General features: G+C 57.2%; 3 protein-coding genes across 3 annotated transcripts; 1 reads left to right on the plus strand and 2 right to left on the minus strand.

Annotated features, from left to right (window-relative positions):
- Window positions 1-8,339: 8,339 nt before the first annotated feature.
- Window positions 8,340-10,702, minus strand: LOC130597729 (uncharacterized). Its single transcript, XM_057406503.1, has 5 exons — window positions 10,548-10,702; window positions 10,268-10,390; window positions 9,950-10,067; window positions 8,647-8,793; window positions 8,340-8,476 (listed from the first exon to the last, which is right to left on the minus strand). Exons 1-5 carry the CDS (start codon window positions 10,652-10,654, stop codon window positions 8,363-8,365), a joined length of 609 nt encoding a protein of 202 aa, XP_057262486.1. The 5' UTR covers window positions 10,655-10,702; the 3' UTR covers window positions 8,340-8,362.
- Window positions 10,703-11,739: 1,037 nt separating this feature from the next.
- Window positions 11,740-17,580, minus strand: LOC130597730 (coiled-coil domain-containing protein 81-like). Its single transcript, XM_057406504.1, has 7 exons — window positions 17,291-17,580; window positions 16,607-16,668; window positions 15,917-16,070; window positions 14,826-15,082; window positions 14,328-14,413; window positions 13,434-13,543; window positions 11,740-12,695 (listed from the first exon to the last, which is right to left on the minus strand). The coding sequence occupies exons 1-7, from the start codon at window positions 17,352-17,354 to the stop codon at window positions 12,574-12,576; spliced, it is 855 nt and encodes a 284-aa protein (XP_057262487.1). The 5' UTR covers window positions 17,355-17,580; the 3' UTR covers window positions 11,740-12,573.
- A 2,577-nt stretch (window positions 17,581-20,157) lies between these two features.
- LOC130597731 (sperm acrosome membrane-associated protein 6-like) lies at window positions 20,158-23,415 on the plus strand. The gene is made up of 8 exons (XM_057406505.1): window positions 20,158-20,432; window positions 20,936-21,010; window positions 21,340-21,408; window positions 21,636-21,659; window positions 21,746-21,823; window positions 22,034-22,137; window positions 22,703-22,856; window positions 23,149-23,415. The coding sequence occupies exons 1-8, from the start codon at window positions 20,159-20,161 to the stop codon at window positions 23,319-23,321; spliced, it is 951 nt and encodes a 316-aa protein (XP_057262488.1). The 5' UTR covers window position 20,158; the 3' UTR covers window positions 23,322-23,415.
- Window positions 23,416-24,062: the final 647 nt, after the last annotated feature.

The following is a 24,062-nucleotide window of genomic DNA, read 5'->3' on the forward strand; positions in this document are numbered from 1 at the left end:
CGGCCCGCACCGCCGGAGAGCTCCCGCCTCGCTCGGCCCAGGGGACGCCGGCCCCGGCCGCCGCGCGCTCTTTCCCTCCGGAGGGACTTTGCCAAGCGAACGGGAGGCGGGCAATGCGCAGGGACGGACACGGAGGAGTCAGCCAATGACAGCACAGCGCTCGGCGCTCCGGGCCAATGGACAAACAGCGCGGGGCGGCTCGGAGCGCAGCTGCCCGCCCACCCGCCCACTTGTGTGGCAGCCGCGGCCGCGCATTTTAGCCTGAGTGAGTGAGTGAGTGAGAGTGACTGAGTGACTGAGTGACTGAGTGACTGACTGACTGACTGAGTGACAGCCGGCGCTGTCAGGGCCGGGTGCGGCTCCGGTCTGTGCTGGGAGGCCCGTGGGGGATCCGGTGTGAAGACGTGGCTGTGCCGGGGGCAGCGCCGTGTGGGAGCGGTTGTGGAGCCGAGGCAAGGCCCGAGGTGCGGGGAGACGGTGGGAGGCGGGCCCGGACTGATGGGGGCAAGAAACCGTGCTGGGAGGCAGCGCCCGAGATGGAACGGGGGGAATCCAATTCTTCCTCCTGGAACAGTTGCACAGGCAAGGCTGGATGAATGGTTGTGCATCTCTGCCCTCGGTACGCTCTGGTTTTGGTAGTGTTGTTCTGCTGTTCTCTTCTTGTTAGGCTGTTGTTGCTGTCTTGTCGCTGCTCTCTTCTTCTACTGCAGTTGTCATCTTGGGATTTTACTACCATTTTAGTATCGCTTTGCTGCGAAGGTGCAATCTTCCCTCGCTCACCTTCCCACTTTTTATGTCCCCCACGTCAAATAAACAGTCTGTGTTCACATCTGCCTTCCCCGTGTTTGGTTCCTGGGCCAGAGCGCAGGGTGCAGCCTTGTTCCCCTGCGGTGCTGTGGAACAGCAGGACAGGGTGGGTCCCTGTGAGGAGCAGCGGCTCCCACCCGGGATCCCCGGCTGCTGCCCTGAGCTGCCCGAGCCCGGGCCCTGGGGAGGGGAGGGGAGCAGTGCAGCTCCTCTACCTGGAGCCACGCTCAGGCTGCTGCGGTGACTCAAGGCTGTTGCCCTGAGCTCTGCTGTTTGGCAAAGACGGCAAAGAAACACAGCAGGGATGCTTGTGGGAGTCCTTGGCGTGTTGGGTCTCGTCCTGCTCCCAGGGCAGGGGGCCGACCCTAACTGGCTCTCTCCTGCTTGCACAGGGAACGGGAGGTGCGACGATGGAGCCGTGAGCCAGTGACAGCGACCAGGGCTGTGCAGATGGAGGAAGATGAGTGCAGGTGGGGCCCAGCTCTGTGCCAGGGTTGGGTGGGCCACTGGTGCGGGCCAGCTGTGGGACACGAGGTAGCTCAGGTCTGCAGGTGGGATGAGCTTGAGGTGTCCCTGGAAACTAGGAACGTGCTGGTGCTGAGGCAGTGGCGTTTTCTCCCGTGTGCCCATTGTGGCTAGGGTCCTGTGGCACAGTGCAAGATGTGGCCACGTCTGGCAGTTTGTGTGGTCTGTGGTTCGGGTGGGCAGCGGGCAAGGAGTGTCTGTGGAGGTGGGATGGGGCCGCTGGCCCGTGGAGCCCCAGCAGGCTCTTGTGACAGCTTCCCCGTGGATCTCTGGTGGCCAGCTGCTGCCCCAGGGCATCGCAGCCTTGTCCGCGGCTGAAATCCGTGTCCCTGGTTCTGCCCTCCAAGAAGGGGATCCAGAGAGTAGTGAGAAGGGACAACCCCCTTGGTATAGGCCAAACGCCCCTGCTGGGAGCTGCTCCTGACTTGTCTCCTCCTGTAGCTGTCGAGAGGGCTGAGGAGAAGCGGCACCAGACCCCGAGCCCACCACCATCGCAGGGAAACGGAAGGCCACACAGGAGGAGCATCTGCCTGCTGGTGCCCTGGGGTAATGAACCACTGGTGCTGGTACGTCGCTGTCTCGCAGCCTCTTTTGCCGTCGTCTGGGGACGGAATGTGCCCAGTGCAATTTGTGCAGGGCTGGGGGCAGGCTGACCTGCCTGCCTTGGGGCAGGAGGTCTCATCCTCGGCTGAGTGGGAAGTGATGCTCTCCCCTGCCCCAGTGTGTGGTGGGCTGTGCGTGACTGTGCTGCCCGCTGCCAGAGCAGGTACGGCTTCCCGGCTCTGGCACCAGCCTGCTTCCACACCTCCTTCAGAGTGGCTCTGCCGGCTTCCCTGAGAAGGAACTAAGCTACTGCTCTCTTGGCAGCCTCCTGGGCCTGATTCCGGCTACCCCATCATGGCAGAGATCATAAGAGGCGAGAGGAGGAAGGCAGCGCAGCAGCGGTTGCATAAGGCGGGTAAGGGCAGAGTGGGAATGTGAAGGCACGGCAAGGAGGAGACGGCCATGGCGCGGGCTGGCAGGGCAGTGGGGTGTCCGTGCAGGAGGCTAAGGAACCTCCTGGGCCAGTGCTGCCTGGTCCTCGGGTCTGAAACTCCTAGAGCCTGGTGAAGACTCTGGTGGGAGAGCTCGTGCCCCACAGTCGCCAGGGTGATGGGCAAGGATCCCCAGGGCCAGATCTGTGAGCTGTTCCTGTTGGGAGGCTCTGCTAAGGGGTAGTCCCATACAGCAAGTTGTGGGTCCTGATTTCCTGCTCCCTCCCAGCAGATGAGGTCCCCAGCACCAGTGGGGAAGGTATGTCCCTGGGCACAGCCAACGCCCAGGGCTCCTCGGGCACCAGCCGCACAGGGGCAGCGTCCGCGACCACAACATCGGTGGTTTCTGGGCCTGCCAATTCCAGCACCAGCTGTCTCACTGACACCAGCCAGCCCAGAAGTGGCAGCGCGCCCGTGCTGGGAGGTGAGTCGGGGCGGACGGGGCTTCTGCGGGGGTGAAGGGCAGGGTTAGATTTAGGCAGCTGCTTTCCTGCCAGACCTGGCTGTGCTGCCTGGGCTCGGCAGCCCTGAGGGGCTGGTGCTGGGACTGTGCAGAGCCTTGCCATGCGAAGGCAAGTTGCTTCCCTCACTCGCTGCCCCAGTCCCCAGCCCCTGGGGTTGGAGGGGAATCTGAAATGTTGCTCCTTGCCCCCTCTGGATGCAGTGGATGCATCGGCTCCTGCGAGTGCCTCCAGCTCCCTAAAGCCAGGCTCTTCCTCCTTTGCTGAGCCCGGCTCACAGTGGCGTGTTGCTTTCCAGGAACTCCTGCACCCTTCTTTGGCCAGCGCCCCTCAGGCCTTGGAGAAGGCATTGGTAGTGAGGGAGTTGGTGCTTCAGCCTCGAAGAGCTGTCGTGTTGTCCCCTTGGGCTGGGGGATGGCGGAAGGGCCAGGCTGTGCTGTAGCAGCCGGCTCGGGTGGTGGCTGCCTGGCTCTGGGGATATAAAACCTTCCATTCCCCCTGGGATAGGGATTGTGGTAGCCCCGGTGCCAGCTGAGAGTGCGGCTGCAGAGACCTGAGCAAAACTTTGTGCTTCCAGGTTCATCCACCCCTGCCTCTTCAACGCAGGCAAGATCCAGGACCCAAGGAACGCACAAGCGGCTAAAGGCACGCATCCATCTTTCCCATGATAAGTAACGGCCAGTGCTGCTGGCCCCCCCACCTGCGGGGCTCTGGTCCAGAGCAGGCCCGAGGCAGGACCAGAGTGATGGGGTCAGGCCCCTTCTCTGCTGGCAGCAAGAAACCGTGCTGGGTGGCAGCGCCCAGGGTGGCATGGGGTGAACCAAACTCTTCCTACTGGAAGAGTTCCACCCCCAAGGCTGGATGGACGTCTCTGCATCTCTGCAGCCTCACCTTCCTGGCTTTATTTTGCTGTTTTTCCTAAGGTTCAAACCTTTGTTCCAGCCCTGGCACTCCCTCCGCTCCCTTCTCTTCCCCTCTCTGCTGGTGCCCCTCCCCATGTTTGGGTGCTCTGGAGCCGGCTGGGGAGTCCAGAGAGGATGGGGATCCTCCCCAAATCCAGATTGTTTTCCATCTTTGGTCCATCCCCACCCATTTGGGGTTTACCAACTCCCAGGAGCTGCGCTGCTGTGTCCCCTGGGGCCGTTCAGTGGGAGAGGGGCAGAGGCTGCCAGAGCCATCTTACAGCAGCTCCCTGCTCCTCAATTGTGATGCATGTGGATGTGACTAAACCTGTCCTGTTTGGTTTTTGTTCTTCCCCAAGGACGCCTTCCAGCTCCCTCTGCTTGTGGGTACTTGCTTCCCCTGTTCCAACACAGCTGTGTGGTCCAACAAGAGGTGTTATTATTATTATTATTATTATTGCTCTTTATTATTTTCACTGGTTTTCCTCCACTTTGCTTCCACTTGGAGCAGTGGCAATTTCAGTGCAGGACTGCAAAAACGGGCTGGAAAGGACAGCGGAGAGACAGAAACTCTGCTCTGGGTCATCGCTACAGTAATACTAAAAGCATGGTACCTCCGGGGCTGATCAGATGACAGTGAACAGCCAGGGCCAGGTCGGCTGCCCCATCACCAAGCACCACCATGGGGGTGAAAACCGGGTACAATGGAGCAGCCAAACTTTTAAACCTCACTGCTAAAGCTAACCCAAACCTGTAATCCTAAAACTAACTCTACACCTAACCCTAAAACTCAGCCTAAACGAAAACCTAATCCCGAAGTCTAACCTTAACCCAAAACCCTAAACCTGCCCCTAACTCCTAAACTGTGCATCCTAACCAGAACACTAAACATAACCCTAACCCCTAAGTGTAAACCTAACACTAACCCAATCCCTGCCCTTAACCCGAACACTAAACACTACCCCTAACCCTAACGCTAAAGCTACCCCGAACTGTAGCCCTACCCCCTAACCCAAACCCTAAGCCTAAACCTAACTCTAAACCCCCTAGCCTTAGCAATAACTCTAACACTAACCTTAAACTTATCCCCTACCCCTAATGCTAACCCTAACCCAAAATTGCTCATGTACTGGGACGAGCAGTTTGTAATCCACCTCCATCAGCTGCTGCAGGTGTCTGAGGAGTGGGCACTCAGGCAAGTCCCAGAGAAACTCTTCCTTTATGCACTGGGAGCTGCCTGAAACGTCAGGAGCCGATACACTAGCCCTGGAGAACATCGTGGCCTCACCATCCTTGGTCACCCAGCCTCAGCTTTTCACGGTCCTTTCCCTCACCCACTTTCAACACTCACCTCTTCTGGGAGCAACCCAAGGGGCACAGAGTGTGTGGCTGCAGGTGAGCTCAAGGGGTCCAATAAGATTCCCAAAATAGGTGGCTGACATGACTGCTCCTCAGAGCCCACCAAGCACTGCTCCTCCCTTGCAGGACTCCTGCCGCTGCTCCCAGCCTGCAGCACATTTTGAGGCACAGCTGACATCGGCTGCGAGGGGACACTGAGGAAGAGGCAGCGAGGTGTCTTGGCACTCCCAGAGACCCCTGCACCCCCGTGGGGCACCCATCCCACTGGCTACAGGCCCATAGCATCCCCAGCAGGAGGCTGGGAGTGATAAAAAGGATCTTTGGGAATTGGCACACAAAGTTGCTGCTAGTCCCAAAAGCAAGATCCCAGCAGTGGCCAAGGGCACAGCCCCGCCTCTGTGCCTTGAGCACGCGTTCAGCTGCAACCTAGGGCAAGCTGGGCTCTGCTACAAGGCGCTGCAGTGAGGACAGGGCAAGCACAGTAGCTCAGAGATGGTGCCTGAGAAGTACTCTGGGCTGCTGCCCAGCAGGAGTGAGGGCCCTGCAGGCAGAGCAGAGTGCCATCAGCCTGACTTCCCCCCCTTCACACACACTTCATCCTTCCTGAGGGTGCTTCAACACAGGGCCTTCCCTTGGAAGGTGCCTCTGTTGGTGCCTCAGTTCGAGACATAGCAGCTGGAACAACTTTTGTGTCCTTTAAGAGAGGAAAAAAGAAAATGAAATGAAGCTGCTCCTCTCACAGGGGAGAGGAAGCTGTGTCTTGTGCAGTTGCAGTCCTGCCCCAGGAAGGTTTTTTCTCTCTCTGTGACTTTCCCCACCTGGAGTTGATTTAATCACTTCTGCCTGTCCCAAGGGCTTGTAGCAGTGGTGTGATGCTGTTTGTCTGCAGTTTGCAGAAGGGGAGAGCTCTGTCTGGACACTGTCCTCAAGGAAGCCATGCCAGTAGAGTATCTTCTATGTAGGTCAAGTCAGAGCCCCACAGGATCAGGGCTTTTTGGGAACAAATGGCGCACAGAGGATTAACAAACTGCCCCTATGTCAGGTGGTGCTGTTCAACCTGCCTGGGCTCGGGAAGCATCGCTGCCACCAGCGCACAGAGCCTGGGCAGGGTGTGGGTGCCCAAGAGCCAGCAGTTTCGGGCTTCCTTCCCTCATCCTCCTGCACAGCCCGCTCTCAGGCCCCCAGTGGCAGGCATTGTGTTCCCCCCCCTGCCCCGTGTTTGGAGAGGACTTTCAGACGTGTCCCCATGTCCCCCCAGCTCCCCGCTGCCGTTCTGACCAGCAAGTGTCGAAGCAAAGGCTCAGGAACCTGAGCAGAGCTTTGGCAGAGCCAAGCTACCCAACCGAAAAGCTGCCCCCCATAGCTTCCCTCTGCCCAGGCACGCTTCCTGCCTAGGCTTTCATTGTCCCCGGGGCACTGCTTGGCGCACCTCTGACAGAGCTGGACTCCAAGTCCAGGGCCCTGGCTCTACAGGCCCCCGGGTGCTGCCCTGGCAGCTCTGTTGCCCTGGGCGCCCAGCACTGTGCTTCCTTCTCCTCTTCCCTCCTCTCCTCTCCACCCTCCCCAGCAGAGCTGTGCAGCCATGGCAGGGCACACTGCCAGAGACCAGAGGGTGCAGGGACCACCGAGAGCAGGGCTGCAGCCGAGCTGCCATAGCAAAGCCTTGCGAGAGGGCTGCCCTTCAGTAGGACTGAAACTCCTCTGTCCTGCAGTGGCCTTGCCCTGCCCCACCAAAGCTCACCCCCTGCTGGGTGCGTATTTCACAGCCACCACGGAAAGACCCCCGGTGTCAGACACAGCGCTTTGCATAGAGCTCTTTGCTGATCAGACGGAAGCACGGCCGGTAACAGCCTGGCTGGCCGGCGCTGCTGCTGCTTGTGATCCTGGAGGAGGCTTTTGCTGGACTTCAATGCTGGGAGCCTCTGTGCCTCAGAGGCTTTCCTGGATCCCGCCGTTGTGCACTGGATCTGCTCCCCAGAGCTGAGGAATTGAATACAAAGCTCTGGAGGCCTGCGTGCACAGAGAGGTGCAGAGCAACACGACAGCTCTAGTCAGGACAACATGTGGTGAGATCCGCTTCTGGCTGGAGAGATCAGATCCATGGTGCCTGGGATGCGATCCCAGCCTGCAGCGCTCCACACCATGAGAGCTGTCCGGAGAAGCCCCTCTTGGCCGAGGAGTTGCAGGAAGTCAAAGGAAGAAAGGGCAGTGCTGAGCAAGGGGCATGCTTGGTCATCCTTACATGAGGGATTCCTCCTCACCACTGATACCGGGAAATAAAGGGTTAACATTGTGCCTGCTTGCTTAAACGGTCGCTGTGCTTGGTAAAGCAGAACCATAGAAGTCAAATTTGTTAGAATGATGAAGCAGAATTGTAGAAGTTACAGCTGCTAGGCAGAATTGTAGTAGATAAGATTCATAGCTTAATATTTAAGACATTCTTGTTCAAATAGTATCTTTAGAAAGAAAAGGGACAAAAGATAGCCAGAGTAACAAAATTTACAAACTTGACAAGTTTCTGCTTTAAGATACACAAAACCGGCTTGTACCGAACCTGAGGTTTGGACAGGAGCCGAAACGCTATTGAGTCTGCGCAAAAGCAAGAGGTTACTCGCGGTGATGAGAGGAACTACAGGCCTTCATCCTCACGACCCCCTAACGACCACCACCAGGAGGCACTGCGCAGGCGCACCAATGGGACAAATGCCAGAAAACTGATCATAATACTAGACGGGAATAGGTTTTGCATATGGATTAGGTGTGAAGCAATCTCATGTTTATATGCAATATAAACGAACTGAGTGACAAAGAGGGGCGCGCATGCTTTTGGAGGAGAAACCCCCATGCGCCTCAGCGCTGAATAAAGCATACCTACCTTACAACTCTAACGAGTTGTGGAGTCAATCCGCGTATCACCAGCACAGAAACGCTGTTCCGCTACTTTCCTGAGGAGGCGGGTCACTGCTTTTCGCAAAGCCCACTGGGTCCCTGGGGAAAGTCTCCTACCACAACGAGGAGGAAGTCTCACATCTTGACCGAGACCCTCCTGCCTCTCCCCTCTCCCAGTCATACCCACCCTATGGTCCCACTCAACCCCACACTGCTGACTGTGCTTGGGGCTGCAGAGAGGCACCAGGCATCGGGGATTGAGCCCGTGAGAAAAGAAAGGATCCGATCCTTGTCCAGACCCATCGCTCTGGGGTTTACTTCCCCCCCTCCTGGCTGGGCCATCAGCCCCCAGCTGCCCCAGGTCTGTCCTGAAGCTGGTCCACACTCACCTTTGCACATATGAGTACTGCGAAGGGCAAAGACTCAGACTGTGCTCTGGGCTCTCCTCATCCTCTCCTGGTGTCTTGCCAGCACGTGGGAATGCCACGAATGCAGGACCCTGAACAGAGAGAGGTGAGCAGCGGCGCTGTCGCTGGGCAATGGGAAGGTGCCTCGAGCTGGTGCAGTCCCCAGAGGACAGTCAGCCCCCACGCTCCTATGCCTTAGGGACCTTGGCTCCCTGGAGGACAGGAATGCTCTTTTCCTAATTGTTTTTCCCTGCGGCAGTACCTGGACCTCCCATTGCTCTTGCTTTGCATTCCAAGCCTTCCGGGGTGCCACTTTCGCCCTCGTCTTCTGCTGGTACTTCTTGCGCAACGAGTCCCAGAGCTTGCGTTTTTCCTCCTCCTCCTCCTCCACGCTCCCGGAGACCGGCACCTGCAGGGCCATGGCAATGCAGCAGTGGGCACTGTCAGTCTCCCCTGCAGAGGGCTGGGGGAATTTTAGCTCTCCCCCTTCTTTCCAGCCTCTCCACCAGCCCTGGTTTGCTTGCAGTCACAAAAGCACAGAATCATCAGTGTAGGAAGGGATCTCTGGAGATCATCCGGTCCAACACCCCTGCCAAGGCAGGGCCCCCCAGAGCAGGTCATACAGGAACAGATCCAGGTGGGGTTTGAATGTCTCGAGATAGGGAGACTCCAGCCCCTCCTGGGGAGCCTGTTCCAGGGCTCTGCCACCCTCAAATGAAAGAAGTTCTTCCTCACGTTGAGGTGAAACTTGTTGTGTTTTAGTTTATGGCCATCACTCCTCGTCCCGTTGCTGGGCACCACTGAAAAGAGCCTGGCGCCATCCTCCTGGCACCCACCTTTGAGCCATTGATATGAATTAACGAGGTCCACCCTCAGCCTTCTTTTCCCCAGACTAAACAGGCTCAGCTCCCGCAATCTCTTCCCATAAGAGATGCTCCAGACCTATAGCGATCTCTGGGGCCCTGTGATGGACACTGTCCAGTAGCTCCTTGACTTTCTTGTACTGTGGAGCTCAGAACTGGACACAGCGCTCCCAGTGTGGCCACACCAAGGTCGAGTAAAGGGAGGAGGATCTCCTCCCTCGATCTGCTGGCCACACTGCTCCCAGTACACCCCAGGATGCTATTGGCCCTTCTGGCTGCAAGGGCACACTGTGGCTCACGTCAGCCTGTCATCCACCAATACTCCCAGGTCCTTCTCAGCAGCAGCACTGCTGTCTAATAGGCCTAGTCCACACAGGCCTGAGTGCAGAGTCTTTCTGCAACGATCCCCGAGCCAAGTGACCACGGGGCTGAAAGCAACGTAGCTGCTTCCTATCCTGGCCAAGCCTGGCAGGGCCACCGCCGTTAAGACACCTCCAGATCAAGTCTTTGGGTGTTTCTGGAGGTGGCAAGAGTGAAGGCTGTCTTCTGAATGGACAGAACAACCTGAAAACTTCTGAGGACGAGGGCTTCAGCTTTCAGCTAAGCACAGGGTGAGTGCCCTTGTTAGACACCAGATGCATGGCACGGTGCTCTTGTACAGGTGGATACGCCAGAGACCCTGCACAAGCCCATGGCACGTACCGGTCCTGCCGTCCTCTTCCCTGGCCAAGCAGGGGGTGCAGGTCGGGGTCCATCTTCCCCCAGCTGGCTGCTGCCTACCTCTCTCCCCGAACGCTGCCACTGCAGCACCGCCAGCTCGCTGCGGACGGGAGGGCAGGAGGAGGTGTGAGCACACGGAGCCGCGCTCCAGCCGGGGCTCCCAGGCTGGCGCCTGCCACAGCTGCAGAAGGCGGCTCTGCCAAGAGGCCCAGAGCAGTGCCCCTGTCCCCGGCTGCTGCGGGCACGGGGAGGACGGGCACTGCAGGAGAGGAAGCACTGCCCGTGCCTGGAGAGATTTACCACTTGAGCTTGTCCTGCACATCTGCCTGCTCATCCCTCTGCCTCCTGCGCTTGCGGGCGACATGCCTCAGAATGCACGTCACCACCTCCCGCAGGGCCCGCTCTGTCCGTGGGGAAAGGCTTCTGCAACAGCAAGGACAAAGTCTCTCATTCCCGTGGCTGGAGAAATTCCCAGGCCCTCCATGTGGCCCCACGCCCCAGCGGTTGGCTTCCTTGACCAACCGCCTATGGCATACAACCACCCCACTGCCCCAGGCCTCGGCTGGGCCTGGTACACTACCGCTTAGGGGGAACAGGGTCTTCCTCAGGGACTGTGGGTGGCTCTTCCCCGGCATCTTCCCAATCCTTCGTCATCATGCCCATGAAGGTGGTGCTCAACTCCTCCATCTCCCAGCCAGTCAGAGAGAAGATTGATGATCGCTCAGAGGTGCTGAATTCCTCCACAGGAAAAACTCTCATACAACAGCCCCACACCCCCAGGGTATCACTTCCCAGCATGCAGACCCCCAGATCACTTCAGGTCACTAGTGGGACAGGAAACACCAGGAGAACAACCTCAGCACACCCTTGGGGTGATGCCTGAGGGTCACCAGGGTCTCACTACTACTGTCACCCCTCTGGCTCAAGAAAGGCAGCAGTCACCCGCTCAGCTTCACTGCAGCATCGCTACTGTGCTGGCTTGGGTGCAAGAGGTACAGCGCAATCTCAGTCTTCCTGAAGGGGAACGTGCTCTTTTTCTGCAGGAATTCAAAGTACCTGGCTTTTCAGTGTCTCCTCTTCTCTCCCAGGCTTCGCTTTAGTTGCTGGCACGGTTTGATGTTCTCTTGTTTTCTCTTCCATCTGCTCTTCTTTCTTCTTTTCCTCCTCAGCCAAGTATTTCTGGATGTGTTTTGGAAGCTTCTGACTCCCCTTTAACTGTTTATCCTGGAGGGTGACCAAAATGCAACAGCGGGCAGCATTAGTCTGCCCTCTAGAGAGCTGAGCTGGTTTCATTCCTACCCACTCTGCCCCTTCTCTTCTGCCTTTCTGTCCGCACTGGTGTTCTCCCAGGTTCCTGCAGGCTCCACCTAAGACCCTGTCTGTAATGCCCAAGGCGCTAAGTGGCCACCAGGCTAGAAACCACCTGGCAGCTGGCTATCCCAGCCAAGCCTTGCAACACTGCCAACAGAAACATCCACAAGGAAGGTCTTTGGGATGCTTCGTGAGGCTAATGGAAGTGAAAAAATGAAAAGGATATTCTCAAATGACACGGCAACCCTCCTCTCTTCATGCAAGCCTCAAAGCAACTAGTCGGTTGCTAACACACTGTGAGGCATCTTGTAAGAGTTGATATGCACGGAGCGATGCTTCTCTACAGTCCAGTACGGCACAGCCACTGCAGCAGCCCATGTCACGTACCTTTTCTCTCGTCTCAATCGCTCTGGCAATGAAGTCCACTGTTCTGATTGCGCCCCCAGGAAACACTTTCTCTTTCTCCTCCTCTTCCTTCAAGATGGTTCCCTGGGTGGGCATCAGCTGCCTGCAAAGATACAACAGGGTGTATTGGCAGGAGTGCAGGAGGAGCTGGTTCTGGCATCTTGTGCTTCTGCAGCAGAATGCGCTCTACTTGCCTTCTTGGGATCGAGTCCTCAGGGACAGAGAAGACCCCAAGCTCTCAGGCTCCAATGTGCCCAACAGCCCCACTAAATCTCAGGATGCCCAGGTCTAAGCCTTTTCTTGCCAGAGCAATGAGAGGGACAGGGTCCTATACCCAGAGATACCCCCAGGTCAGTGCGCTGGAGTCTGCTCAGTGCTCTGAACTACAGAGTGCTCACGGGCTGTGGGAGCATGTTGGGCACTGAAGACACAGTCTCAAAAGACAGAGGACAAGACCCCATGAGAAAAGCCATCCTGCCATTGAGCTCTCTTTGGACCTTCTCTTTTGCCAGCCATAAGGCAGGCACTAGCATAGAAGAGGCTTCTGGCTAATCAGAGGAAACCTCTGCAGTAACTCACTGCAGAGCACTGTTGTCAGCAAAAAGAAAAGTCAGGGTCATTCCACTCTGAAGGGAAAGACAGAAAGACCTTCTGCTCCTGGAATGGGCATTTGCAGCCAGGTACTGGGCACATCTGCACATCAGAAGCAAAGAAAGAAATCATGCTGCCAGCAGCGCCCCAAGAAGCTACAAGGCACTTGCCATAGACCAAGCAAACATTAGTTAGTGGGACGTGGCATAAACCCCACTCTGAGTTTCTCTAGCCTCTGTGTCCAGGAGAAGCACCTCACTCCCAGCACAGGGTCCCTCTCAGCCATGGATGCGAGTGTCTCACCTGGCAGGGGGCTCACTCCCCTCAGCTTTCTGAGCCTGCTCTGACTTTGCAGTTATTGCAGACAACCGATTTGGAGCCAGCTTTGCTCGATGAAGGAGGCTCTTCTCGGGAAGATCCTCTAGAAAACAGGAAAGGAGGCAGTTATCTTGGTGCTGTTCTGGGAACAGCGTGCCTGTTTTGTCCCAGTTCCAACGTGGGTGACATGCAGGTTTACCAAGCATCTGCTAACACTGATGAAGGTGGTCCTTTCCATCCCGTTGGATGAAAGTCCTGTTTCCTAGGAGGTCTTAGGCCTCTTCCAACATTGTCTTTCCATCCAGCTCCTCCTGCCTACAGTGCACTAGTATTCCCTGGGGAAACCCTATTTTGATGGCTTTCTCTCATCCATGTGCAGGGGTGGGGGGGTTTCTCTGGGAGATGCTGGTGGTCTCCAAGAGTCATTCTGGAGAGGGGAATCATTTAGCACAAGAGCTGCCAGCTCTTGGATGTCTGGATTGGCCCCATGCACACAGGCTTGCTGCTGGTGCAGGTTCACACAAAAGGCATTACTTCCAAGACATCTGAGAATACGATGGAAAGAAGCAGGATAAGAACTTTACACTGTTTGCAGCACAGGCTGGGGAGCGGAAGCCACTGGGAAGATGTCCCTCAGCAGCCCCAGTGGCTGTGGGGCAGGGCTGTCTTCAGCCCTTGTTCCACAATGGGTCACTGGAGCTTTCCCATAATGGGTGCAGAGAGTCAAAGGCGGTGCCTCTCCCTCTTCCAGGCACCCTGGGGTAACCTCAGCTCTAATCGCCTCCAGAGGCGGACGAAGGAAAACCTACAGCCCCCTGCTAGCAACCCTCTGGTCTCTCACCTTTTTTTCCACTACTAAAACCTTTTCCCCTGCCTTCTGGGGTGGCATTCACATGCCCTCTCAGGTCAGCTTTCACTCCTGGCATTTTAGCCACGCTCCCAAGCTTGTACCTGGACAAAGGAAGAAGGCACCAGGCTGAACAAAAGTCGCTGCATTGTTTCCCCGGGCAGCCCATCCCAGAGGACCACAGTCGGAACTGCAGTGCCTGGAGGGGCAGGCAAGGGCCCGCCTCCCTGGGCCAGTGTTTTTCCATCTTTTCTGTGAGAACAGGCATCCTCCCACATAACCCCCTTGCTGCTTCTGGGGAAACTGATTCCTCTCTTCCTCAGAGTGCAGAGTGCACATAGAGAGCACTCTAATCCCTAGTGCTCTGATTATCCAACACCCTTCTGACTTCTGATCTTGTCCTCCAAAGTTGCTTGTAGAGCCTCGCAGATTAATGCCTTTATAAGCAGTAAGGAGTCACCTCCTTCCCCTCAGCTGTCGATGGCACTGCACAGTAATGGGGGCACAAGACAGAGCTCTGCAGAACTCCACCAGATGCAAGCTCCTCTCTGGACCAGAAATCACCCCTCTATCCCTTGCCCCCAAGCAGAAGGCAGTCTCATGCACAGGAAGGCAAAAGAGCCGGAGAAACCTGATGGAAAATAGTGCCTAAATGCCTCTCTAGGTCCATAGTAGGACAGATGCATAAAGCCTTGTCACTGTCCCCCATTCCTCCAAAGAAAGTCAAACCGAACAAGAGCAAGCAGGGAAGTCCCTGCCAACGCTCTGAAACATTCCGTCCTCAATACCATCACGAGTGCAGTTCTCGGCTCCTGGCAAGGCAGTCCTCCCAGCAGGAGCTGAGAAGCTGCTCACTGCCTCAGCCAAGGGCTGCAGCTGCAAACCTACCCTGGTAGAACAATAACATGTCCCAGAGAGGTCTGGGAGGCGGCAGTGTCACGGGACGAGATGACCGAGTCCCTCATCTCTGGCATCTGCAATGAGGACGGAGACAGACGATGGGACATGGGGACACCGGGAAAGGCTGGCTGCTCAGTCCACCTTATACCAACACAAGCCAAAAGCCAGAGCAGCCAAAGGGCTCTGGCCTCAGCAAGCCTTGCTCTGCCTGTTCCTCTGCTCTCTGGCCTGAGAGTGGCTCAAGCAGTGCTCCCCACCACCAACGCCAGCTTTTTGTCACCACGTGAGGCCCCTCTGGGGGTTACCTCTCGCAGAGCCAGACCAGCGCCGGCAAGGGAAATGCTCTGCAGAGAGCCTGCTGTTCTGTGGGCCATGAGGAGCCCAAGTGGCTGTAGAGGGCACGGCAGGCCAGGAGGAAGCAGCCCGCCAGCCCCAGAACACGTTTCAGAAGAAGCAGGAGTGGGGCTGTGAAAATGACCGTCCTACCTCCAGAAGAGCTTGCAACATCTTGTCAGTCCCGTTCAGCCGCTGCAGAAAGTCCGTGTAAAATTTTGTGCGCACGTCTTTGCCCTGGATGATCACCACGGCCACGGCCCTCCAAACGAGGGCAACGTCCTGCCTGTTCTCCAGGCAGGCTTGGAAAAGACGGATGGTCCTTTCAATGCAAAACCGCACTGCGCTTTCAGAGACAGCGTTGTCTGAGGCTATCCGAGCGCACGGCAGTTGCTGAAAACGTCGATGACCTGAAAAGCAAGAGAAGGGGAACCCACAAACTTGGAGAGCGGCTGAGCAGGTTACAGCCAAAGGTCTGCAGCTTCCAGGCCGTCAGGCAATACATTGCTACTGAGTTGTCCAGCTGGTGCAGCGCCTCTCAGGAGAAGCTTGGGCTGTCCCTCGCTGTTAGAAGTGGGAAGCGAGGTGCGCAGTGGACAGCTATGGCTGTCTGATACCGAAAGGCAAAGAGTCTTTGGTGCTTGGTAGGAAGGAGCACCACGGCTGCAGGACAAGGAGGGGAGAAAGGCCCCAGGTGCTGCAGCAAGCTGAGGCGGCCAGGCCATCAGAGCCCTGCCCAGACTCTGTGCTCTCTTTGTCGTTAGAGAGAAACCCAGCCCAAACACAGATCCAAGCTCTTGGTGCTCCCAGGGTCCTGCTGCAACGGCTGCAGCAACCAGATAGCAACAGGCGTTGTGGTCACTGGGATTTGGAATGAATCATCTTTCCCCCCCGGCTTTAGGGCCGCGAGGAAGAACCCTGGCATTTGCCTGTTTGAGGCCTAGTAAAGCAGAAAGGGGGAGCAAGGGTTGAAACACCGCGTAGGGAGAAGACACGGCACCAACAGAACGGGAAGGAAACCACTGGAGGAAGCAGGCCAAAGAGCACGTGCTGTTATGCTGTACTGTCTTCTGGTGACTATTTAAACCATATCAGTAGGCAGGCTCCTTTCCTTAGCAGGCTGGTTTTGTCGAGCTGGAGCTGTTTTCAGACTGCAGCAGGAGGCTGGCGCTCTGCTCTGGACAGCAGAGCGCACCTCCCCACTCTGCTCAAGGACGAGCACTGCTCACAGCCTGTCTGCTTACCAGGAATGTCGGTGTGACTGTATCGGAGGCCATGGTCCTGCATAATAGTGTTTGCAAGATGAAACACAGGTCTCGCCACTACCACCAGGTCTTTCTTGCTAGCTACTTGCTGACTGACAACCGCAAAAGTCCCAAGTCCAGGAATGTGGACGTCCTGAAACAGAGGAGATGGTGGATCAGAAGAAGACTTCGAGGGACAGGGCGAAGACTCTTCAGGGAATGGTGATGGTACTTAGTGTCCTGCCCAGGCCTGAGGTACAAAGGAGCAAGAGTGGCTCTTTGGAAACCCTGGGAGAAGACAAACAGGGCCTGTGCTTTTCCCTCTCACTCCCCTTCATCCATGAAGAAACTGAGAGGAAGCTTTCAGCTGACAAGCTGAAAACCATCCTTTGGTTGTCCCACACTTGGAATAAAGCCTAACGTGCCTCGGTCCTCCAAGTTTTGTCATGCACCTCTGACTGTGGAGACTCCAGAAGCCCCAGAAAAAGCCCAACCCCTGACACTACTCCTGGACCTTATTGTAGACCCGAATGGACACAGGAGGTAGTCCGTGCACATCTGTGCCTTGCAGCGTCGAGCTGGGGCATTCCTGCTTTCAAAGGAGGGGGAGAACAATCGTCCTCCGTAGCAAAGGACTGCATCAACCTTCATCAGGATGTGAGGGCAGGAGGAGGAGGAGGCCAGTCCCACCTGGTGCAGAGCCAGCTGTTGGCTGAGGTAACACGATGCACTGTCCCAAATCTTAGCGAACTCTGGGAAAACAAGGGGAAGACATGTCATCCTGGGGGGGCAGCGCCGCAGAGCCCTTCAGCCCACCCCTGTCCGAGGACCCACGTGTTTCTAACACACATTTTTCAGGTGGTCTCACTAAAGCCCTTCAGGAGCCAAAGGACACCTCAGCCTGACGCAGTCCCCCAGGAAACCGGCAGTTGATGGCCCCACCAGAGCGGGCACGGTGCTCTGCTCCACGGAAGTCTCGGAGGCTCAGGCTGAGCCCTGGTGTCTCCCCAGCAGGGCCAGATTCCCTGTGTTGCATCTCTGAATGCACACACGCTGCATGGCCCACGAGCACCTTCAGCTCTTCCGCTCAGACATGAACTCAGGGCGGGCAATGACCACCAGCAGGCAAGGAGCAGCCCTTTGGGGCCAGGGGCTTCTGCCTGGGGTGCGCCAGGAGGCAGGTGCTATGTCAGGAAGAGAACCAGGGGCCATGGCCGCCAAATCAGCCCCTCAGCCCTTAGGGATGATCAAGCAGGTCCCTCCTTGCAGTCACCAGTCCTGAGCAGCCACCCCACAGCCCTCAGGGTTGCCATGCCTCTTTTCAGAGATGGCCTTGACCCGACACACTCACGGAATTGGCACTGGAGGCCTTACCAGAACTCCTGAGCTTCTCAGTTGTTAGAGACAAGTGAGGCGGCAAGAGGAGCTCTTTTGCCATGGTAGTTGCACCCTTGTTCCAGGTCAACAGCTGCAGCAATAGGCTGGCCAGCAGCTTGCTTTCTTCCTGCAAAAAGCCTCCTCCTCTCTGTTCTTCTCCTCCTTTTCCTTCTCTTCCTCCTCTTATGCCTTTCACCGATCCCACTGCTGTGCTGCTCCCTCTTTTTGTCTTCTGCTCACTGCAGAGCAGCTCCTCTGGGGCAGAGCGTTGCAAGCGCAGCCCTCAGCAGGAGTCCCGTGGCCTCACCGGGCTTTGTGTGGCAGATGCATGTCACAATGCAGGTAAGGGGCTGGTCAGCTCTGCGGTGTGGGGCAGCCTGTTTCACAGAGGGACGTCACAATGCAGGTAAGGGGCTGGTCACCTCTGCGGTGTGGGGCTGTCCACTGTAACCCCAGCCTGTTTCACAGAGGGGCTGCACGCAGACCCTGCCAGGGGAGGCTCTGCAGTGCGCAGGGTCTGCAGGGAGCTGCCCCCCCTCACTGCCTCCTGACCAGGAGGGCACTTCTCCAGGCTGGGGCTCACCCCTGCCATGTGCCCACATAGGATGCCCCATCCCTGGCAGTGCTCAAGGCCAGGTTGGATGGGGCTTGGAGCAATCTGCTCTAGCGGAAGGTGTGGAACTGTGGCACGGGTGGGAACTGGATGAGCTTTAAGGTTCCTTCCAACCCAAAATGTTCTGTGATTCCATGGAACGCCACTGGAAGTTCTTATGCACTCCCTTCCGCCCTTCCCTGCTTCTTCCTGCCTCTCTTACCTAAGGTGTCTGCAGTGGGAGTGGCGGACTCCTCTTGACTGGCAGACCTTTGGCAGGCCATGGCTGCTCACAGCTGCTTTGGAACTGGCTGGAACTGTCTCCGACTGACTCAAGCCGAGCCTGACCTGCTCTCACGCGGGTCCCAACATACTCCTTTCCAAGTACAGCAAGTGAAGGTCACTCCTTGACCGTCTGGGGATCCCGCCAGCACTGCAGCTCTGCGCCTCCTTAGACACCTATAGGCTCTTTCAATCCCACCAGATCCCAACTCCAAAATTGAAAACGGCCAGCGGCTGCTCCCACACGGATGGTGCCGGGACAGAAATGGGACGCTGGCTCTCTCCTTCCCTTGGAAGTCCTCTCACAGCCCCACTGACACCGGGGCTCTGCGCTTTCTTCCATGCTTTAAGCCCATGACGTTCTAAGGTATGGGATAGCTCTTTGGCTACTTCAGGTCAGCTGTCCTGGCTATATTCCCTGCCATCTTTTTGTGCACCTCATCATTGGAAGAGCTTTGGAAACTGCAACAGCCTTGATTTACAACAAGCGCTCTTTAAAACCATCTGCAACATCAGTGTGTTTATCAACATAATTCTCATCACAAATCCAGAAAACAGAAGTGTACCCTCTACTAAGAAGAAAGTTAACTCTCTTCAGCCAAACCCAGGACAGCCCAGCAACAGCTTTCAGTCCCGGCACCTTCTATGTGGGAGCAGCCACTGGATATTTTGCATGTGGGAGCTGGGCTCTGGGAAGAGTGAACAAGCTCAAAGGACCATAAATTAGCTGAGCAAGCACAGATTCCCAGTGTTGCTGGGGCTGTTCCAGCACTTGCCAAGGGAAGGTGAGGTCCAGCAACAGCTTTGTGTCCTGGCACCTTGTGTGTGGGAGCAGATGGAGCCTGTATTTGGTGCGCTAGCTCCTGCGTACTTGGAGCTAAGCACTGACACTGTGCTCTGAAAGCCCATAAGGACCTCAGTTGACTGCTTTGGCCAACCCACCGGTTTTAGACATGTCAGAGTGTGCATCTGGGAACCAGAGAAACGATGTTTGACATCCTTGAGGGCTACTAAAAGGGCTCAGTGCTTTTTGAGTTAAGCTTTTTGTAAATTCCCCTGACAATGTGGCTTCAAGTGCTGCAGTCTAAACTGAGAAATGCCAATCCAAGCACAGAAAGTCTGTAGTGTGTCATTGCTTGGCAGTGTTCTGGGGACCCAGCTCAATCATTACCAGTCAGAAAAGAACAGTTTAACATGACTAGGTCTGCTTTTCTGCAGCCTCCTCCACTGTAACCACTTTGCCAGTCCTGTTTCGCAGAGGGCATTTTGTCTTTGGCCTTCTTTTCAGGCTGACATTACCTGTAAAAGCCCTTATTATTCTTTCCATCCATTGCCAAGTTCAGCTTCACTGTGCCTTGGCCTTCCTGTCCTCGTTCCTACTCAACCAGAATGCGTTCCTGTACTCCTGTCCCTGCTTCCACTGCCAGTACATTTCCTTCTTGCCCTTTAGTTTGACCACCAGGTCATGACTCCCCTAACAGAGGGACACCAACTAATGAAGATTTGGGGGAACCAAATGAAGGGATTGGAGCTCCTTCTCCAGCCCACACACTCAAGGGTCCCCCTGTATCCCCACTACTCTTAAAAGGTCACCTAGGTGTCTGGGACCTGCCTAGCAACCCTGCTGTTCCGTGGGGACCTAGGCACCCAGGTTCCGCCTAGCACCCCTGCTGTTCTGTGGTGACCTAGGCACCCAGGTTCCGCCTAGCAACCCTGCTGTTCTGTGGTGACCTAGGCACCCAGGTTCCGCCTAGCAACCCTGCTGTTCTGTGGTGACCTAGGCACCCAGGTTCCGCCTAGCAACCCTGCTGTTCTGTGGTGACCTAGGCACCCAGGTTCCGCCTAGCACCCCTGCTGTTCCGTGGGGACCTAGGCACCCAGGTTCCGCCTAGCAACCCTGCTGTTCCGTGGGGACCTAGGCACCCAGGTTCCGCCTAGCAACCCTGCTGTTCCGTGGGGACCCAGGCATCTGGGTGCTGTGCTTTGGGGCCATGGGGTGGTGGTGGGTGCCCCTGATGCTGGTGATGGCCCGCTGGCTCCCTAGAAAGCCAGGCACCCAGCCAAGGGGACCTGGCTTGTGGCAGTGGGTGTCCCTGGTGTTCTGGCTCCCTGGGGTGCACCCCTGTCTGCTCTGCTTCTCGCACCCCATTCAGCTGGCACGCCTCTGCCGTGACATTACTGGGGCCCCTCGGAACGACCCCCGACACCGCCGCTGCCTTGAGGCTCTTGCGCGGGCTGCTGTGCCGCTCGCCTCTGTCTCTGTGGGTGAGTGACAAGACCCCAAGGACACCCCCACCCCCCGACTGCCACCTCCGTCCTGCCAGGGACCCCCAGCCCCGGACAGGAGCCCAGAGCCCTACCTCAACCAAGGCATTCACACTGACACTGGCCAGGACCCAGGGCAGCTGGGGACCTCTTTCCTAAACAGGAACCCTAGGGACCCTCCCCACACGAGCACCCTCGGAACTCCCAGCCATGCCAATGTCTCCCCAGTCCTGACCTGGACCCCAGGGACCTCCGGGAACCCCAACCCTGCCTGAGACCCTGAGAATCAGGAACACAGTGAGGACTCCGGGCCCTACCTGGGACCTCAAGGACCCTGAGGGATATCTGACCCTTTCCACTATCCCGAAACCCTCATCAGGACTCCAGAAGTCCCAGAAACGCCCAGCCCTTACTGGACCCTCCCATCCCTGAACCTGCAACCCCAATCATGTACTGGTGCCAGTGTCCCTGTACTGGTCCCAATACCCCTGTACTGCTCCCAGGGTCGGAGCAGCACGAGGCACTTCAGGAGATCGTATTGGAGGCCCTGAATTTTCTGGAGAGGGAGAAGGACAAGAGTGAGCTTGGGACATGGGACGTGTGAGGGGGTAGGGCTGGGGCATGGGGGATGGAACGTGGAGGCCTTGAATGGGGGGTGTGGTGAAATATGGTCTATATGCAGGTCTGTGGGCTGTAAGGGGATATCTGGGGAATCCTGAGAGTGTATGGGCTTCAAGGTGTACAGCTTCTGTGGGCTTCTGAGGGGAGTACTCCAGGATGGATGTACAGGGTTGAGGTGAGCTGTACAGGAGATCTGCCGACGTCTGGAGAAGGTTTATGGGCATCCAAAGTGGTGGTGGGGAATTGTCTCACCTGGGACAATTATCTGTTATCTGGGACATCCCAGAGTCTTTTGAGGTGTCTCTGCAGGAAGCCGTCAACACAATCTGGGTGAAGCTGAGCCAGCTGGAGGAAGGTATGGGGCCAGTGGGGACACACACCTGGGAATCCCACCCTGGGGAGCCCGGGAAAGGGGCTGTCACAAGGACACCCATCCTGGACATCTACATTCCTGGGTCCCCACACTGGTGGAGAAGCCCGAGGGACCCCATCAGGGCTGGACAACGGCTGAGCCCTGACAGCTCCTCACAGGGATGTGGATCCCCAGTGATCCCCAGTCTAATGCTGCTTCCCCCCCACTAGCTCGAGCCTGCATCCCGCCCTGTGGTGAGTGCGCGTCCCTCTCTCTTGCCACCCCCTGTTCCCAAGTCCATCTCCCATCCCTCTGCGACCACCGAGTGTCTCCATCCCAGGATATCAGCCTGATTCCCGCGTCTTCCAGTGTGCTACCTGCCGCATCATGGACTGCAAGCTCCCCGTGGACTGCCCAGGTATGGGGCAAAGGACCCAGGCACCCAGGCAGAGCCCCCGCACGCATCTGGGTGTGGATGTGCCTGCTTGGGCCCATGAGTGCCCAGGAGCATGCCAAGGTGCTTGCCTGCCTAGCCCTGCTGCGAGCACTCAAGCATGTGCAGTTGCAGACGAGCACATTCTCTATGTGCACGAGCAGATGTGCCTCACATGCCTGTCAATGCTTCCAGTGCAGGACATGCAGGTCCACACAGATGAAGCCGTCACACTGCTCTGCGATGTACCCTTTGCCATCCCCCCCAACCTGCCCGTTACCTGGATGTTTGCCAAGGATGTGAGTTGCCCATGCATGTACACAGACATTCCTGAGGGGACTGGGCATGCACACGGTTGTTCTCTTGGTGTGAGGAGTAGGCTACAGGTATTGCTTAACAGTAGATAGGTGTGCTGCTATAAGTAGCATGTGTGTAAGCATGCACAGGACGCAAGCAAATGCTCACCCACGTGAAGGGTGCATGCAAGCGAGAGGGAGGTCACTCACGTTTGCATATTCACATAAACTCGCGTGCCCACGTATGTGAAGGAAGTGACTTTTTATAGGATCATAAAATCCCAGGTTGGTTTGGGTTGGAAGGGACCTTAAAGCTCCTCCAGTCCCAGCCCCTGCCACTGCCATGGGCACGGACACCTTCCACTGGAGCATCTTGCTCCAAGCCCTCGTGTCCAGCGTGGCCTTGAACACTGCCAGGGATGGGGCAGCCACAGCTTCTCTGGGCACCCTGTGCCAGCGCCTCAGCACCCTCACAGGGAAGAGCTTCTGAGTGCCTTTTCATGCACGTTTATGCCATTTCATGTACCTGGTGGACCAGGCTGTGCTGACATGTTCCCCCATGCCTCAGCTGCACACACAGGATCTGGCACTGTTTGAGGAGCTGGAGGTGGCTGTGGAGGGACTTTACATGCTGACCATCCAGGACCCCGCTCCAGGAACCATCGCCTGTCACCTGGGAGTCCCTTCTGAGCCCTTGGCCCGCAAGTACTTCTACCTCAACGGTGCGCCCAGACACCTGAGTGCCCTGGGGACAGTGAGCGGTGTGGGGTGGAGTGGGGCCCCGGAGAGCCCAATCCCATGGGGGGGGAGTGCGTGGGGAGCATGAGCAGGGTGGATCCATGGTGGAGTGGGTGTTCCCTGATGCCTGGCTCCTCTGGGGGCAGTGGGACACGTGGGGTGGAGCGGACACCCCTGATGCCTGGGTCTGTGGGGGGCAGTGAGGTCTGTGGCTGCGGGGACACGTGGGCCCTGGGGGGTAGTGCCCCATGACCCAAGGTACGTGGGTCCCTGCAGTATCAGGGGGAAGCGTGGAGGCAGAGGAGGGACTCCAGGCTCAGTTCAGAGCTGTGCTGCACTGGCCCCACGGCAGGACCTCTGGGAGCCACATGGCGTTCCTGGGACTGGGGCTAGCACTTGGTTCCACGGTGCTTGTGCTGCTGCTGGTGCGACTCCTCCTGACTCGGTAAACCTTACCCTCCAAATACCCCTGCTTTTGAGGCTGTTCACGGACCACCGTGGGACTCCCAAACCCTGTGGGACCCTCAGTCCCTTGGAATTCCCTACCAATCGGAGGGGACGGACACGACACACAACACCTGGGTGTCCAAGGGGGACCATAGCCTGCCAGGACTCCTGAACTCACAGGTCCCCCTGTTTCCCCCAGGACTCCCATTGTCTTCTGGCCCATGCCAGGACCACTCCTTTGCCCCAGCACCAGGCTGCCTTGCTTCCCCCCGATTTCCTAATTGCCCCTGAGACCTTGCCACTTTCCCCCATTTTCCCTATAACCTCCAATGGTCCTTTGGGAGCCCCAGTTACAGTCAGCTGACCCAGTTGCCTGCCCCCATACCCATACCTTCACCCTTCACTCCCAGGACCCCCCACTTTCCCCTTGCCCCCCCCCCCAGATGCTCCCTGATACTCTCGCCACCCCGGATGGGAATATTCTCCCCCTTCCTTTCTCCATTCCTCCTTCTGCCTTCCAGGGGTGCCCATCGATGCTGGAGCCCCCCCGACGTCAGTGACCACCAAACATCCCACAGACCTGGACAACAGGGTCCCCCAGGGGCTTCTGGATACCTGGATTCACCCTAGGGGAGCTTGACACATGGATCCCCCCCGAGGACCAAACTCTGCTCTTGCTCTTCTTGCACTGGGGCTGGCATGTGCAAATTGGAACAGTCTAAGCCCAGAAACACAGAGTCCTA

The sequence above is a fragment of the Pezoporus wallicus genome, unplaced genomic scaffold (assembly GCF_028554395.1).
Source record: "Pezoporus wallicus isolate ANWC-B61680 ecotype Strahan unplaced genomic scaffold, APGP_CSIRO_Pwel_v1 contig_7963, whole genome shotgun sequence".
In the NCBI taxonomy this organism is placed as follows: domain Eukaryota; kingdom Metazoa; phylum Chordata; class Aves; order Psittaciformes; family Psittacidae; genus Pezoporus; species Pezoporus wallicus.